This window comes from Danio aesculapii, chromosome 12, assembly GCF_903798145.1.
Source record: "Danio aesculapii chromosome 12, fDanAes4.1, whole genome shotgun sequence".
NCBI lineage: Eukaryota > Metazoa > Chordata > Actinopteri > Cypriniformes > Danionidae > Danio > Danio aesculapii.
In genome coordinates this window covers 35284619-35298399 of record NC_079446.1, presented here as the reverse complement: position 1 = coordinate 35298399, position 13781 = coordinate 35284619, and the positions used below count along the sequence as shown (strand labels likewise).

Below are 13781 nucleotides of genomic sequence, written 5' to 3'. Positions count from 1 at the left end.
CGAGCAAAACATACATATGACCGTAACAAAAGCACATTTTATTTAAAGAGTTTTAGCATTATGCAGTTTTTAAAAAAGATTTAGTCTCAGTTTTGAGAAAAGACAGGAAACTTGTAGGGGAAAGAAGAAAACGGGACAGGAAAGGGTTGTTATGGACTTGAACTCTGGTCAACCAAAGATTTCACCCGCAAAATCCCAATCTTTTTTCAATTAATTGTGCAGCTCTACCCGTAAGACTATGTCATATACTAAACTGAACATAATAGTTATTGATTTTAAAGGGCCATGAAACCCCCTGTCTCAACAAAGTGTTTTCACACCTCTAGTTTGAAAAAAGTCAGTAAAGTGGGTGAGACCAGCTTTGTTTTGTTTTTTTTGTGTCGAGTGGCGAAAGAGGGAAGAGTTTGCATGAAAAGGGGAGTTTCAGTTCATGCACGTGCTGATTTTCACAGTGGCAACACAGACATAGGGGAGACAGACAGTGATTACGTTTACATGGGCATCAGTAATCAAATTATTTGCCTTAATCTGAATAAGACAATAATATTAAGGTGTTTACATGAGTTGCTTTTTGAATGTTCCTTTCATGATCCCGCTTTACATGTTATAGCACATAATACAATTAACATCATTGCGTCACCACGCTATCCACATTTACTCCGGAGTTTCATGTAATTTCAGGTGTTTAATTTTTAATTTGTCGACTTTAACTGCAGTTTTTCACTTTCACTTTCATTCAGGAACATTTCATGCATGGCCTGCATGATAAACGAGGTATTGGATGCGAGGAACTGCTGGAAGATTGTTGTTTTAATGGAATGTTTGGAACTGCACGCTGTATGGGAGAAAAAAACCCTCTGCATTTCTCGGTCAATGCAAAGACTCTTGCCATGTGTGTGTAGACTATCCTGTCACAAAATGCAACGGAAATCTTACACAACGATAATAGTTTGATTAAGATGTTTACAGTCGGAGAGGAGCATTTACAGCAGATCTTTCAGTTCATAATGTTGTAGTGATATTAATGTACTGTAAACTTAGTAACTAAATAATTTTGACTAAGGTAGGTCTTTAAAAATTTAAAGAGTACTGCAGACGATACTTACTAACTAACTTTGCCATCTGAATAAACATAAACAAAGACATTGATCACACACTTACCACATCTGTCAGGACCATATGACAGGACCATCAACATGAACTGGAACCACATCCCTTTTTTTTTTAAAGGGGATGAATGGCAAATCTGGATTTCACCATTTCCAAATGCAAAAAGCTCTCGGGTAAAAAATGTTCCTTACCAACATATTTTTGTCACAAGTTAGCAGAGTACTGTAATCCACACATGTCCACACACAGCGGTGCTCTCATTGAGGGAAAATGGAAACAAAACCCACATTGCGGCACATTTATAAACAACACTGACGACCCATGTCTCCGAATAATTCTTTTTCTTTCACTTGTTTTAATTACGGTTGGCAACACAACGTGGCATGTCTCTGAACACTGTAACAGGTAAAAAGTCTTCGAAGCTATCATGCATATTAATGAAGTTGCACCTCGTTCACAATAAAGCGCGTTGATTGGCGATCTGGAAAGACTTGGAAGTCTTTCTCATGAATTAATGCCTAAAACTCAATGACGTCACGTTGTACCCACCGGTAAAGACATTCAGTCTCCATGCTGGAATTTACACAAGGATCTCATGGCCGTGAAGTAGCTTCAAAATTTCTTTTCAAACTAGAAGAACGAATTTGCTCACAGTGAAATAATGTGTGTCCTTATAGTGTTTTTAGCAACGTGGGACACATAAATGACTGCCAACTTCTAAAAAAAATGTGTTTTGTGTTAAAATGTGTTCAATATGTTTTTGTGTTTAGCTGCTTCTAAGGAATGCTGAGTATGTGGTAAAATATAGTCAAATTATAGAGACTTATGCCATGTACTTTGATGTAATGGACTTTAATGTGTTCATCATATAATTATGTAATAGTTTAGCAATACGTTTTAATGCAACAATCCAATGTCTCTGTTTTATTGCTGGAGATTAATCAATACTTCCTCTGCTAATGTACCACGTCATTTTACATTCCACCACCATGAATCTGTCGTCTGTATTGTTGAGCTGATTATGCAGCGTGTTTCTTTGGCGGCTGCTTAATTCCACATACCATTTCTCCTTCATGTCTATGAACTCTCCACACAGACCTCCTACCTCTAATTTAAGCGAGTTACAGCCACTACTCCCACATCACTGCCCTCACATGCACCACCGCCATAATTCCTCCCAGCGGGATTCAAAACAAACCACTGCTTATTTTTTTCTACCTCTAATTAACTCAGGATTAAATGGATGAAGGCGTAATATTGATCTCCAAGAGCATAATTCTCTGAAGCTGCTTCCAATGATCAATATGGTGCTCAAAGATAGTTTTAGACTCTTTAGTTTTGAATGAATTGTGTTTTTTTTTTTCTCCCAACTTCTCTTCATCCCAGCTCTCCTGCTGAGAGTTTTCCCCCATAAAGGCAAGCTCACTCTTAAGTAGAAGACCTCCCACTTTACCATTGTCCCTAAAGCTAAGCTTAGAGACTCACTTTTTTGTTGTTAAGTTTCCTGACTGATTTCTAGGGCTGTGCGATTAATCGAAAATTCGGTTTTGACTTAGATTTTGGCTTCTAACGATTATGAAAAAACATTAATTGACATAAAACGATTATTGCATTATATACCGCCCCTTTCCAGTTGTACACATTTGTTGCTCTGCAAATCTCAGTTTCACATGAACACTGCTAAAAGCATGTACTGTAATGTAACTTTTGCAGCATGGGATGTGCTTCATTCATCGATGTACATTTGAACACACATCTAAAGTCATCTTAATGTGAGTGCTTTAATGGTCAAATAGGTATCAACGTGGTGTTTAGTGATTATTCATATTAACCCTCATTTGTGTAATAACCAAATGAGTTGAGAATCAAAAGACATGTGAAAGAGATACCATAAATCAGAACCGTACTCCTCTTAAAGCGACAGCGCGCAATATTCCTGCTGTCGACTGTTTTTATCATTGATCAAACAACAAAAGGAAAAAATACCTCACTGCTCTTGACTGAAGGACTTTTATAGCTATAATTAAAGTTTTTTTCTTACAGTGAAGATGCTTAAAGCTCAGTTTGTTTTATATTTTTATTCTATTGTATTTATTTCCCTTTCCTTATTTACAGGGAGGAAAATAACTGTAAATATACAGTTGAAGAATTATTAGCCCTCCTCCTAAATTATTAGCCACCCTTTCCCCCATTTTCTGTTTAATGGAAAGATTTTTTTCAACCCATTTTATAAACATAATAGTTTTAATAATTCATCTCTAATAACTGATTTATTTTATCTTTGCCAAAGTGTGATTCAAAGGCTTAATTAGGGTAATTAGGCAAGTAATTTATATAACAGTAGTTTCTTCTGCAGGCAGTCAAAAAAATATTGCTTAAGGGGGCTAATAATATTGACCTTAAAATAGGTTTCAAAATATTTAAACCGGCTTTTATTCTTGCTAAAATAAAACAAATAAGAGTTTCTCCAGAAGAAAAAATATTATAGGAAATCCAGTGAAAAATTCCTTGCTCTGTTAAACATCATTTGGGAAATATTTATAAACAAACCAAAAAATAGATAAATTCACAGGACGGCTAATAATTTTGACTGATAATCTTTTTAAATAATCATGATTACAAATATGACCAAAATAATCGTGATTATGATTTTTCCCATAATCGAGCAGCCCTACTGATTTCTTCAGAGTCCAGTAATACTACTATTTTTTTGGTCCTAAAAAAATAAGGAAATGCTTTTTTCCCTCCTCTGGAAGCATTTGTAGCCTCATGCTTGATGACTAAATGTTCTTGGCTAATATTGGCTATAATCACAGAAATATGTGCGTGAGTCACTGGGAAAGTTATGTTTGGAAAAGATTGATGGCGGAAAAGAAGGGTCGCACTTCCTGTTGATATGCAAATGCATTCACGCTCCACAAGGTGTGATGAATTATGATGTTCTCCTTGTCTAGACATGCTCACGGTGGGGTTATGTGACGTAAAAAGTACCTGTTCCTTTTGAATATGCAGTCCTTACTGTCAATGATCAATGTCATAGACTGTGACTCATTGTTTGTTTTCTTCTTGTTTTCCTTGGCTGCATGCTGGCTGTCTCCTGTTTTACCCTTCAGAATTTCTGTTTGCTTGCTGATATGAATGTGGATGTGTTGTACACACACTTTCAGTGAACATTGGCACTGTTTCCTTGTATTAAAATCCACCCTGATTTCAGGAAGTGGTTTCAGGCGCAATACAGTTAGTGGCTTTGGGTGGATTGCATCTCAGATCCTGTTTTTACCTGGTATTGAAACGCATCTTCAAGTGGATGACCCAAGATACGAGTGTAAACAGGGTTTAGATTGACCACATCTAGAGTTAAGAAAAAAGCGTAATATTGTTTTTATAGTCTAAACTAGGGCTGCACAATATATTGATTTCAGCATCGATATCACAATGTATCTGCAATGTCAAGATGAGATAATAATTAAACAGGAACCACAGTTCAGAACATGTGATTTGTACAGTCACTGCAAAGTTTAACTTTATTGTAATAGTGTGCAGGATTTTTATTTCAACTATTGTTTTTAAAGCCTGTGATTGTAATATTTGCAAATGTAAACCATTCGCCCTCTTGAACTTAAGTTTGCCACTTTACCAACGATTTGTTTTGTTTAATTATTTATGCAATGAAGACTATAAAGTGTTCAGGAATGCATCGATTAACCGATTTCACTATTAACTGAGCTTTAATTCGTCACGGTTAATTAATCGTAAAGGCTTCTCAACACTGAGTTTCTGTTTCACTAAACAAAACTGCTGCAACTAAGTTATGTCGACTGTGCACTAGTTTAAAGTTCCGAATTTATACACCGAGGCTAATCCGCAAACGCTGGATTAACTATGGCTCAGGAACATTTCATGTCTTTTTTGCGTGCAAGTTACGTGCACGGCCATATAGGGTGTGACGGAAGTGGTGACACATGCTCGCGCCTACTAGGCGCACTAAGCTGAATGGATCTCACGCTGTAGCTGTGAGAGCTGTGCGTTGCTTTCAGTGCAACGTAAACAAACGATGCGTTAGAGGATTTATTACACATTATTAAAATTCTTATTTATAAAAGCAGATGGTTTCCCCTACAAGTCCAAAAACATGTGGTATAGGTGAATTAGGTAAGCTCAATTGTCCGTAGTATATGTGGGTGAATGAGTGCGCATGAATGTTTCCCAGTGATGGGTTGCAGGTGGAAGGGCATCCGCTGTGTAAAACATATGCTGGATAAGGTGGCTGTTCATTCTGCTGTGGCGACCCCAGATTAATAAAGGGACTGATCTGAAAAGAAAATGAATGAAAAGCAGATGATAACAGTTCAGATGAATACATAGCTATAGCTAAGATTTACATTAGACAAATACTGTTTTTAGCATGTTTGTCTAGATAGATAGATAGATAGATAGATAGATAGATAGATAGATAGATAGATAGATAGATAGATAGATAGATAGATAGATAGATAGATAGATAGATAGATAGATAGATAGATAGATAGATAGATAGATAGATAGATAGATAGATAGATAGATAGATAGATAGATAGATAGATAGATAGATAGATAGATAGATATTGATCCAGATAGATAGATATTGATCCAGATAGATAGATATTGATCCAGATAGATAGATATTGATCCAGATAGATAGATATTGATCCAGATAGATAGATATTGATCCAGATAGATAGATAGATAGATAGATAGATATTGATCCAGATAGATAGATAGATAGATATTGATCCAGATAGATAGATAGATAGATATTGATCCAGATAGATAGATAGATAGATAGATAGATATTGATCCAGATAGATAGATAGATATTGATCCAGATAGATAGATAGATAGATAGATAGATATTGATCCAGATAGATAGATAGATAGATAGATAGATATTGATCCAGATAGATAGATAGATAGATAGATAGATAGATAGATAGATAGATAGATAGATAGATAGATAGATATAAAACACATTACACAGAGTGGAAAGATATTTTAAGGACAATTAAATGAAGCTGCATAGCCAATGGCATCTTTCTGTTTCCAGCCACAACAATAAACGCAGATTTAAGCTCCAGGTGAGAGAAACTGCCGTTTATTCACAAGTCATTGTTTATTGTTGTAGTGTGAGTGGTCTGTTTAATGGAGAGCAGGTATAACAGCCCCTCCTTTCTCTGTCCGTTTGAAAGAGGCTCTTTCTGATTCGGCTTCCCCAGAGCTGCAGGTGTTTTCATCAGGTGCGGTTTGCTCTGAAGAGGGGAGGGACTGTAGCACTGTTCAGCTCTGAACAAAAGCTGCTTCATTCAGATCTGCAGTATCCCTATGGGGGCTGGGCAGGGGAGAGAGTGGAAGAGGAACCAGGGGGGAGTAGTTTCAGCTAAAGCCCACAACTTCTTTCTTGGAATTTTTGATCCTATCACATCCATTGTTTTGCTGGACTACAGACGTAACCCTTTGCGAGCTCTGTTTGAGTTGTACCCCCTTCGCAGTTCTTCAGTATGTGTCTAATTTTTTTCGCCTTATATTATTCTCAACCTGCATGACTCACTTTGTTGTGGGAGACAGGAATGGAGATATTTAGCTGAATGAAAATGATTGTTGCTTTTTTCATCATTTCCATTTTCAGAAGAAGTTTTAATTAATTGATTTATATACGCGCATGTGTGTGTGTGTGTGTGTATTTATCTATAAAATGTATGTATATGGGTGCGTGTGTGTGTTTTATTTCTACAGAAAAAAAACTTTTTAACTTTCATCCTAATTTGGGCTGCATAATTAATCGAAGGCAATTTTCATGCACATTTTATTAGTATACCCAGTTTTGTTATGATCTGTAAATCTCCAGCATGTGCTTTCTAATCGAACATGGTTTACTACACAGGGTCATGGTTCATTTTATTTTTATATTTTTGTATGTTTTATGCAGATGCGCTCTTTAAAATCATCCCAACTGAGGTAAAATTATGAAATCTATCCAAAATTGTGTCGTCTTGGGAAATATTATTCATATCGCAGAAAAATGAAATATCGCAATTTCATTTTTTTCAGTTTTTTAATCAAAGGCAATTTTCATGCACATTTTATTAGTATACCCAGTTTTGTTATGATCTGTAAATCTCCAGCTTGTGCTTTCAAATGGGAAAAGGTTTACTACAAGGTGTCATGGGGTTAAGGCAAGCAGTGTTGGGGTTAACGCATTACAAGTGATGCGAGTTACGTAATGATATTACTTTTCTAAGCAACGAGTAAAGTAACGATGTTCTTAAAAAATTAAGTAATAATATTAGAGTTACTTTTTAAAAAATGTTATGCAAGTTATTTTTTAATTTTAATTAATTAGCTTTTTAAAAAATGAGTTGCTGAATTAAAATAAACGTCATCACATTAAATCCCGTAATCGATTAATGAATGCAGGAACGGACAGAAACCAAGATGGCTAAGCCTTACATTTCTGTGATGGAAGTTTTATTATTTTGAATGCATGAAAGAAAAGCAAAAGGGGATTGTCTTAAAGGGCAGTAATTTAACTTCACTAATAAGACACAAAAGTACAAAATTAGCAAACGCATTGCTTTAAACTTTCATTAATCAGTATATACGACATGTATAGCTCTTGGGTCATGGAAGTTCTCAGTAGATAACTTTATCCTAAATGATTCTTTTTTTCAAGTGTTTTTAAAGGTAAATCAAGGTGTAGTGTGTTGTTAATTGCCGAGCTCTTCTATTAAACAAACCTGCATGTTCTGAAAGGGATCAAGCCTCAGCCAGGAAAGAAAAAATAACGCAAAAGTAATTCAAAAGTAACGTATTGCATTACTTACTATAAAAAGTAACTAAGAAACAGAACTAGTTATGCTTTACTTTTAAAAGTAGGTTTCCCCAACACTGCTGACAAGTTTCGCTAAAATCAGACTATTTAATTAATTAAAAAAGACTATTCAAAAATAATCGTTCTGTAGCTGATTCCGGTGCTTCTCAATGAACTCTGTTTCTGCTACATCTGAAAGTATGTGAAAAAGACCACATTTAATAACACTGAGTGCCTGAAATAAAGCATGTAATTTTTAGTCACACCAGTTCAGTAAAATCAGTTAAATCCTCTGTTTGATTTCCTGTGTCTTGTCTTTGTGGCGTAATTGCAGTTTCCAAGATTTACTAGTGATCACAGAGTCGTGCTTCCTGACAAGATGTGCATGACAGTTGCAGTTGCAGCTTTTGCTAAATCACGACTTCGATTTGTTGTGCAATCTTAATCTTAACAAACAGAGCTGCATCATTATCAAATATTAGACAGGACGATTTGGACATCTCCATTCCTTTGCCCTTTCGTCTTCATAGATGTCATATGTTGGTGACCCTGGTTAACCCTGTATCTTACTTGTGTTGTTAGGTGGCTGAGGAGAACCCGTGAGAGAGGGCAGTGTGAGTCCCGGCCCGTCCAGGGACCATGAAGAGGTTCAGGCGTCATGGGCACGAGTCTCAGAGGGACAAGCACAAACAGGATCTCTATCAGTTCAACAAGGTGATCAAGCCACATCTTCTGCCGACAGTCTGATTCTTTGATTTGTGTGTGGAGTATTGTGTGTGGAGTATATATTTCCTGGGTGCTCTTCATTAATTTTAGTTGTTTTACAAAAGTGAAGACAAAAGTTTCTTAGACAGAAAACATGGGAGAGTTTAATCCAACCATTTTGGGCAGTTTTTTGGTTGCCATTTTTGGTAGATGCACAGAAAAATTTATTTTTAAAGACAATTTCCAGCGTGTTTGATTTCATTTATTTTTAAAAATAATTTTTAGTCTGTCTAATTTGGCACAAAACATATATTTAAAAATGTGTTTATTGATGTGGCAAAACTTCTTTAATTTTTTTTTAATTATACATAGAATACTATACTACTTTGAATGCAACAGTTCGTAGTAAAATCGAATCATCCAGTTGTCCTCCCATGGTTCGGCGCGCCCTGTGATCCGCGGTTCAGAATATGCATTGTTAATATTTGGTTTATTGATAAAAATAACTGCAACAAAGCAAAAAAGTTCCGCCTTTGTACGCTTCAAATTACCTTTCTCATGCATTGCGCATGCGGAGACCTGTCCAATCATCTCTGTAAATCTGTTGTTGACATCACGTGCCCTAACGTCTGGGTGTGTGTGGAATTTTTGAGAGTTCAGCACGGCGAATGAAGAGATAAAGCGCAGGTGAGACCAAAATACAGCGCATTTTCTTCAGTGTTTCAACAGACACTCAATGTAAATTCAAACAGACACACAAAAAAATAAACGCTGATTAAAAAAAAATAATAATAAAAAATTTTTTTTTTTTTTTTGCAAATCAAGCCTAGATCAGTTGTCATGAGGTCCATGTCCAGACCCAGAAGCGTCCCATACAGACCAGGACATACAGCAGTTCTGTTACTTCAGTCACGCTCCCACTGGGTGTTTCTCCTCACCAATCGCTCCCGCTATTTATTCTGTTTACACATTTTCTGCTTAGAAATGTTTTTTTCTTGACTGACCCTTCCCACTGAATTAAGAGAGAAGAGCCGAACAATCTCTCTTTGCTTAAGTTTCATTCACTTCGATGGTGCTCCTTTAAGTTATAATGGAGCTCTCTGGAATGATTGGTAATAGACATACGTGGTTGCCTTGGTAATGCAAGCACAATGTAAACAGATGTAATCAATACAGTTATTAGGATGTGTTGACATGATTACTGTCTACATAATTAGTTGAGACTGATGAGTCAAGATGTAAAACAAAAAAAAGGCGAAATTTAAGCTTTTTCTCTCTTTATTTTTCTTAAGCGTTTTATTTAAAGATACAATTTCCAAAATGCCCTACATGTATTAATGAGAGAACATGCAACTCTACAGTCATATGTGTGAAACCTTCTGCATTGTCAGGCGTTTGTTACCCAAGAAATATGTATATTTTTTTCTGTAGCCATTTTTTTCTAAACATAGCAGAGACCGTACCGTACCGAAACCATGATACATACCGAACCAGGAGTACATTAAACCGTTGCACCCCTATATACTTATTATTTATTTATTTATTAAATGTTTTATTATTACTACTTCTACTACTACTAATAATAATATTAATAATAATAATGGTAATTGTATTATTATCATTTATTGTCATTATTATTGCTACTTGTTACATTGATTTAAAATAACAAATCCTATTGTATGGTCACTAAAATTGAAAGTATTTAGTAAAAATAAGATAATAATAACAGATTTTTACAGTACAACAATCAAATTACAGTTTGAATGTAGATAACTGTTTAGTTTTTATTGATCAGCAGATGATCCATTTGTTATCGTTTAATGTCTGTGCAAAAGAAGCACATTTCACTCAGAACCACAGCAAATATATATTTTGAAATGAGACTGCAGCTTTTGAGCTTTAGGTAATTGTGCAGTTGCACATGACACTTTGCTTTATTTCCATTAATCATGCAGCCTATATTTTGCCTCCCCCCCCCCCGCCCCCCAAAGCCTTTCATTCTGAGTGAAAAACATATGCAAAGCTACCTTATAATTTACCCAAAATGATGCATCTTAAAAGCCAGCATAATTGTATAGATTTCAGACTTCACATCTTTAGTATCTCTGTGATGTTTAAAATGCCCATATAGTTCGCTTATACCAGAGCTGAGTCTGATTGTCTCTTATACCAGAGCTGAGTCTGATCGCGTCTCCAGCTTTATACGTCTTACACATTTAACTTGTTTTTCTTTTGTCTTCAGACTGTAGAGCATGGCTTCCCCCATCAGCCCAGCGCTCTGGGATTCAGCCCCAGCCTGGAGCTCCTGGCCATCGGCACTAGATCAGGAGCAATCAAGCTGTATCCTTCAACAACCACAAGACATTTCCTCACAACCATAGCTTATATTTGAACTATGCGTAGCTTTACTGTTCACCAGAATAATCCCACTCAGTCACATTCCATAGCTCTGTCTCTAAATCCTGAAGTGACTGTAGTGTAAAGTGATGATGATGATTTCCTGTAGCTCATCTTATAGTTGTTTAGTAACTAATCACACCCTTCATACAGGTACTATGAAATCCTGCACAGTTTATATTAGTGTGTACAGGTAACATTGTTTCCCATGGGATTGCGCAAGTTTCTCTCTTAGTCATATAGAGAAGAGGAAATGGAAATGAATAACTGGCGTGTGACCAGTATTGTTGCATTTTTATACTCTTAGACTTTATATAGTTTTGTTCATTTAAAAAAAAAAAAGCAATTTGAAGGATTTAGATTGTAAATTTCCCAATAAAAATGGGTTGTTTTGTATGTCGTGTCTGTGAAATGGTTGCTGGGAAAATGTTAGGATTTTTAATCATGTATTAACACAATCTTATTTAACTTATGTATTCATTTGTTTGTTGTTTTTAATTTTATGTTTATTACTGAAATGTTCTTGCCATAAAAATAGCCTTTACTAGTGGTGACTAGTGGTGTAATGGATCACAAATCTCACGGTTTGGGTCACATTATAGTTTTTTTACTCATGGATTTTTTGGATCAGCCAAAAAGAGGAGACAAATTTAATTTGCAATACTGCAAGAAACTTTTGGAACAGAATTTAGAAGCTGTAATTTTATTTAAAATAAAATGAAGAAATAATCAGCTGAATAAAAATAAGTGGTAAATTGTTCAGCACTGTGAAAAATTCATTGTTACTACTACTGTTGCTGATAATGCTAACTGTATAAAGTGTATATTTACTATAAAATGAATATTTACATGTATATTTACTCTCATTTTCATTAAATGATTCAGTTGTTCACTCATAAAACTTCATTTCATTGCTAGATGGATAATTTTTGAAGAATTGTTCAGTGGCATATTTTTTGATGTCCACCTAATGGTTAAATAATGTAATTGCTGCCTACAACTCTCATTTTTGAGTGTCGTTAAATGCACATGACGGTGATTTTAATCTTTAATATAAACATTAGTGGTTTTATCTAAACTATAAACTGTTATTCCAGTGCTTCTCTGTTATTTGACTGTTTGTAGCTTCATAACTAACTAAAAAGAATGAATCTCTTACGATTAATAAACATATGCAAATCACCATTAAATGAAACAAATCATAAACATCACCATCCTTAACCAGCTTTCAGCTACGGAGCTCCAGGTGTGGAGTTTATGGGGCTTCACGATGAGAATGCGGCAGTTACACAGGTGCACTTCCTACCAAACCAGGTACGGCTTTGGACTTTTAATCCTGTGGCTTTTTGATCTCATTGATTTGATCTCTTTTTATTTTTTTTCTTGGATTTTGTTCCAATCTTTGGGATTTGGTTTTCAGTGAATCATCTGTGGTTTTGGGTGAGGTTGTTGGGGGAAAAAAGTTTTTAAGTTTCAAGCAGAGATGTTCCACAGAAACTTTTTAATGATTAAAGTTTATCGAAGTAAAAAAAAATAATTGTATCCTTCAGTGTTTCAAACTTTTTTTCCATCTCAAATCCAAGTTTACAGCTTACTATTCAAACTACTTTCTCTGAATTTTGAGTTCACACCAATAGTTTTTTCCCACAGTTTTGAGTTTTGTGAGTTTAACTTTATAAATACAACCAACACATTTGCATATTCTTAAAGAAAAGTCTGAATTACCAGTTAAAATTACTTAACAATTAAATAATTTTTTTTTAATATCTTCTTGTTACCTGCTGTAGAAAAAAAGAATAATTCAGTGAATTAAATACCTCAATAGTTATTTATGATTCTGATCTATGTCTCTATCTCCTTTTTTGGTTTGCAGGTGGAGTTGGTCACATTACTAGAGGACAACAGTCTACATATGTGGACACTTCGAGCTCATAACAGCATGTGTGAGCTGCTTGAGATCGGACGGTTCACTCTCTCTGGTCCACCTGGGTGAGTCATTAACACACCTTACAGACTCACCTCAGTCTAATGTTTTTTTTTTTCCTTCATCCCAATGTGCTGGGGATGCTCGCTTGCGCGCACACACACACCCAAAAAATGAGACATGAGCATTGAGTCACTCTAACCCAGACACGACTGATACTCTGAATCTATATGTAGTTTAGCACATGCTGTCAGCTGACCTACTCCATGAATCAAATATGTCTTTTATGCAATCTTAGCTGTCATATCCTGTCCACCCTTGAGTAACTGAGCTAATGCTTTATTGCAAGATTTACTTGTGTCATTCTTGAAGATATAGTTTGCTTACTTCTCATAGCATCCTATTAAACATCAGTCATGTTCTGTCCTAATGCCGCTGAAATTTTATTCATTTATTTTCAGCGTTTCAGTCTCACCCGACAAACTACATTGGAAATTTGTTGCATCACATCTACTACATTTTCCGGAATCAAAACCATTCAAAACGTGCTGTGGCTTGTATTCCTAAGCAATTTATGTCAAGCATGCAAAACTTGGATTTGTGCCGGATGACAGAAGCATGTAATATATTTGTGTGTTTCTCAGCCACTGCTAGTTTCAATTTTGCTTTAAATTTGTTTAGGTTGATGTTTAAAATGCTGTTTTTTTTATGGTGCTGTAATTTCAGTTTGTTTCTTGCTTTGTTTTTGAGTGAAGAGAGATGTAATAGATTTAAAGATGAGTGTTTTCTGCATGCATGTGT

At 35.4% G+C, this 13781-nt stretch overlaps 1 protein-coding gene across 2 annotated transcripts in view; it reads left to right on the top strand.

Annotated features, from left to right (window-relative positions):
- llgl2 (LLGL scribble cell polarity complex component 2) overlaps positions 1-13781 on the top strand; it is a 59399-nt gene that overhangs the window by 14045 nt on the left and 31573 nt on the right. For both annotated transcript variants that reach the window (XM_056469076.1, XM_056469075.1), the window contains exons 2-5: positions 8537-8668; positions 10902-10999; positions 12289-12370; positions 12930-13045. In XM_056469076.1, the coding sequence (XP_056325051.1) occupies positions 8594-8668; positions 10902-10999; positions 12289-12370; positions 12930-13045 (371 nt within the window). In that variant the 5' untranslated portion in view covers positions 8537-8593. The remainder of the gene's footprint in view (positions 1-8536; positions 8669-10901; positions 11000-12288; positions 12371-12929; positions 13046-13781) is intronic.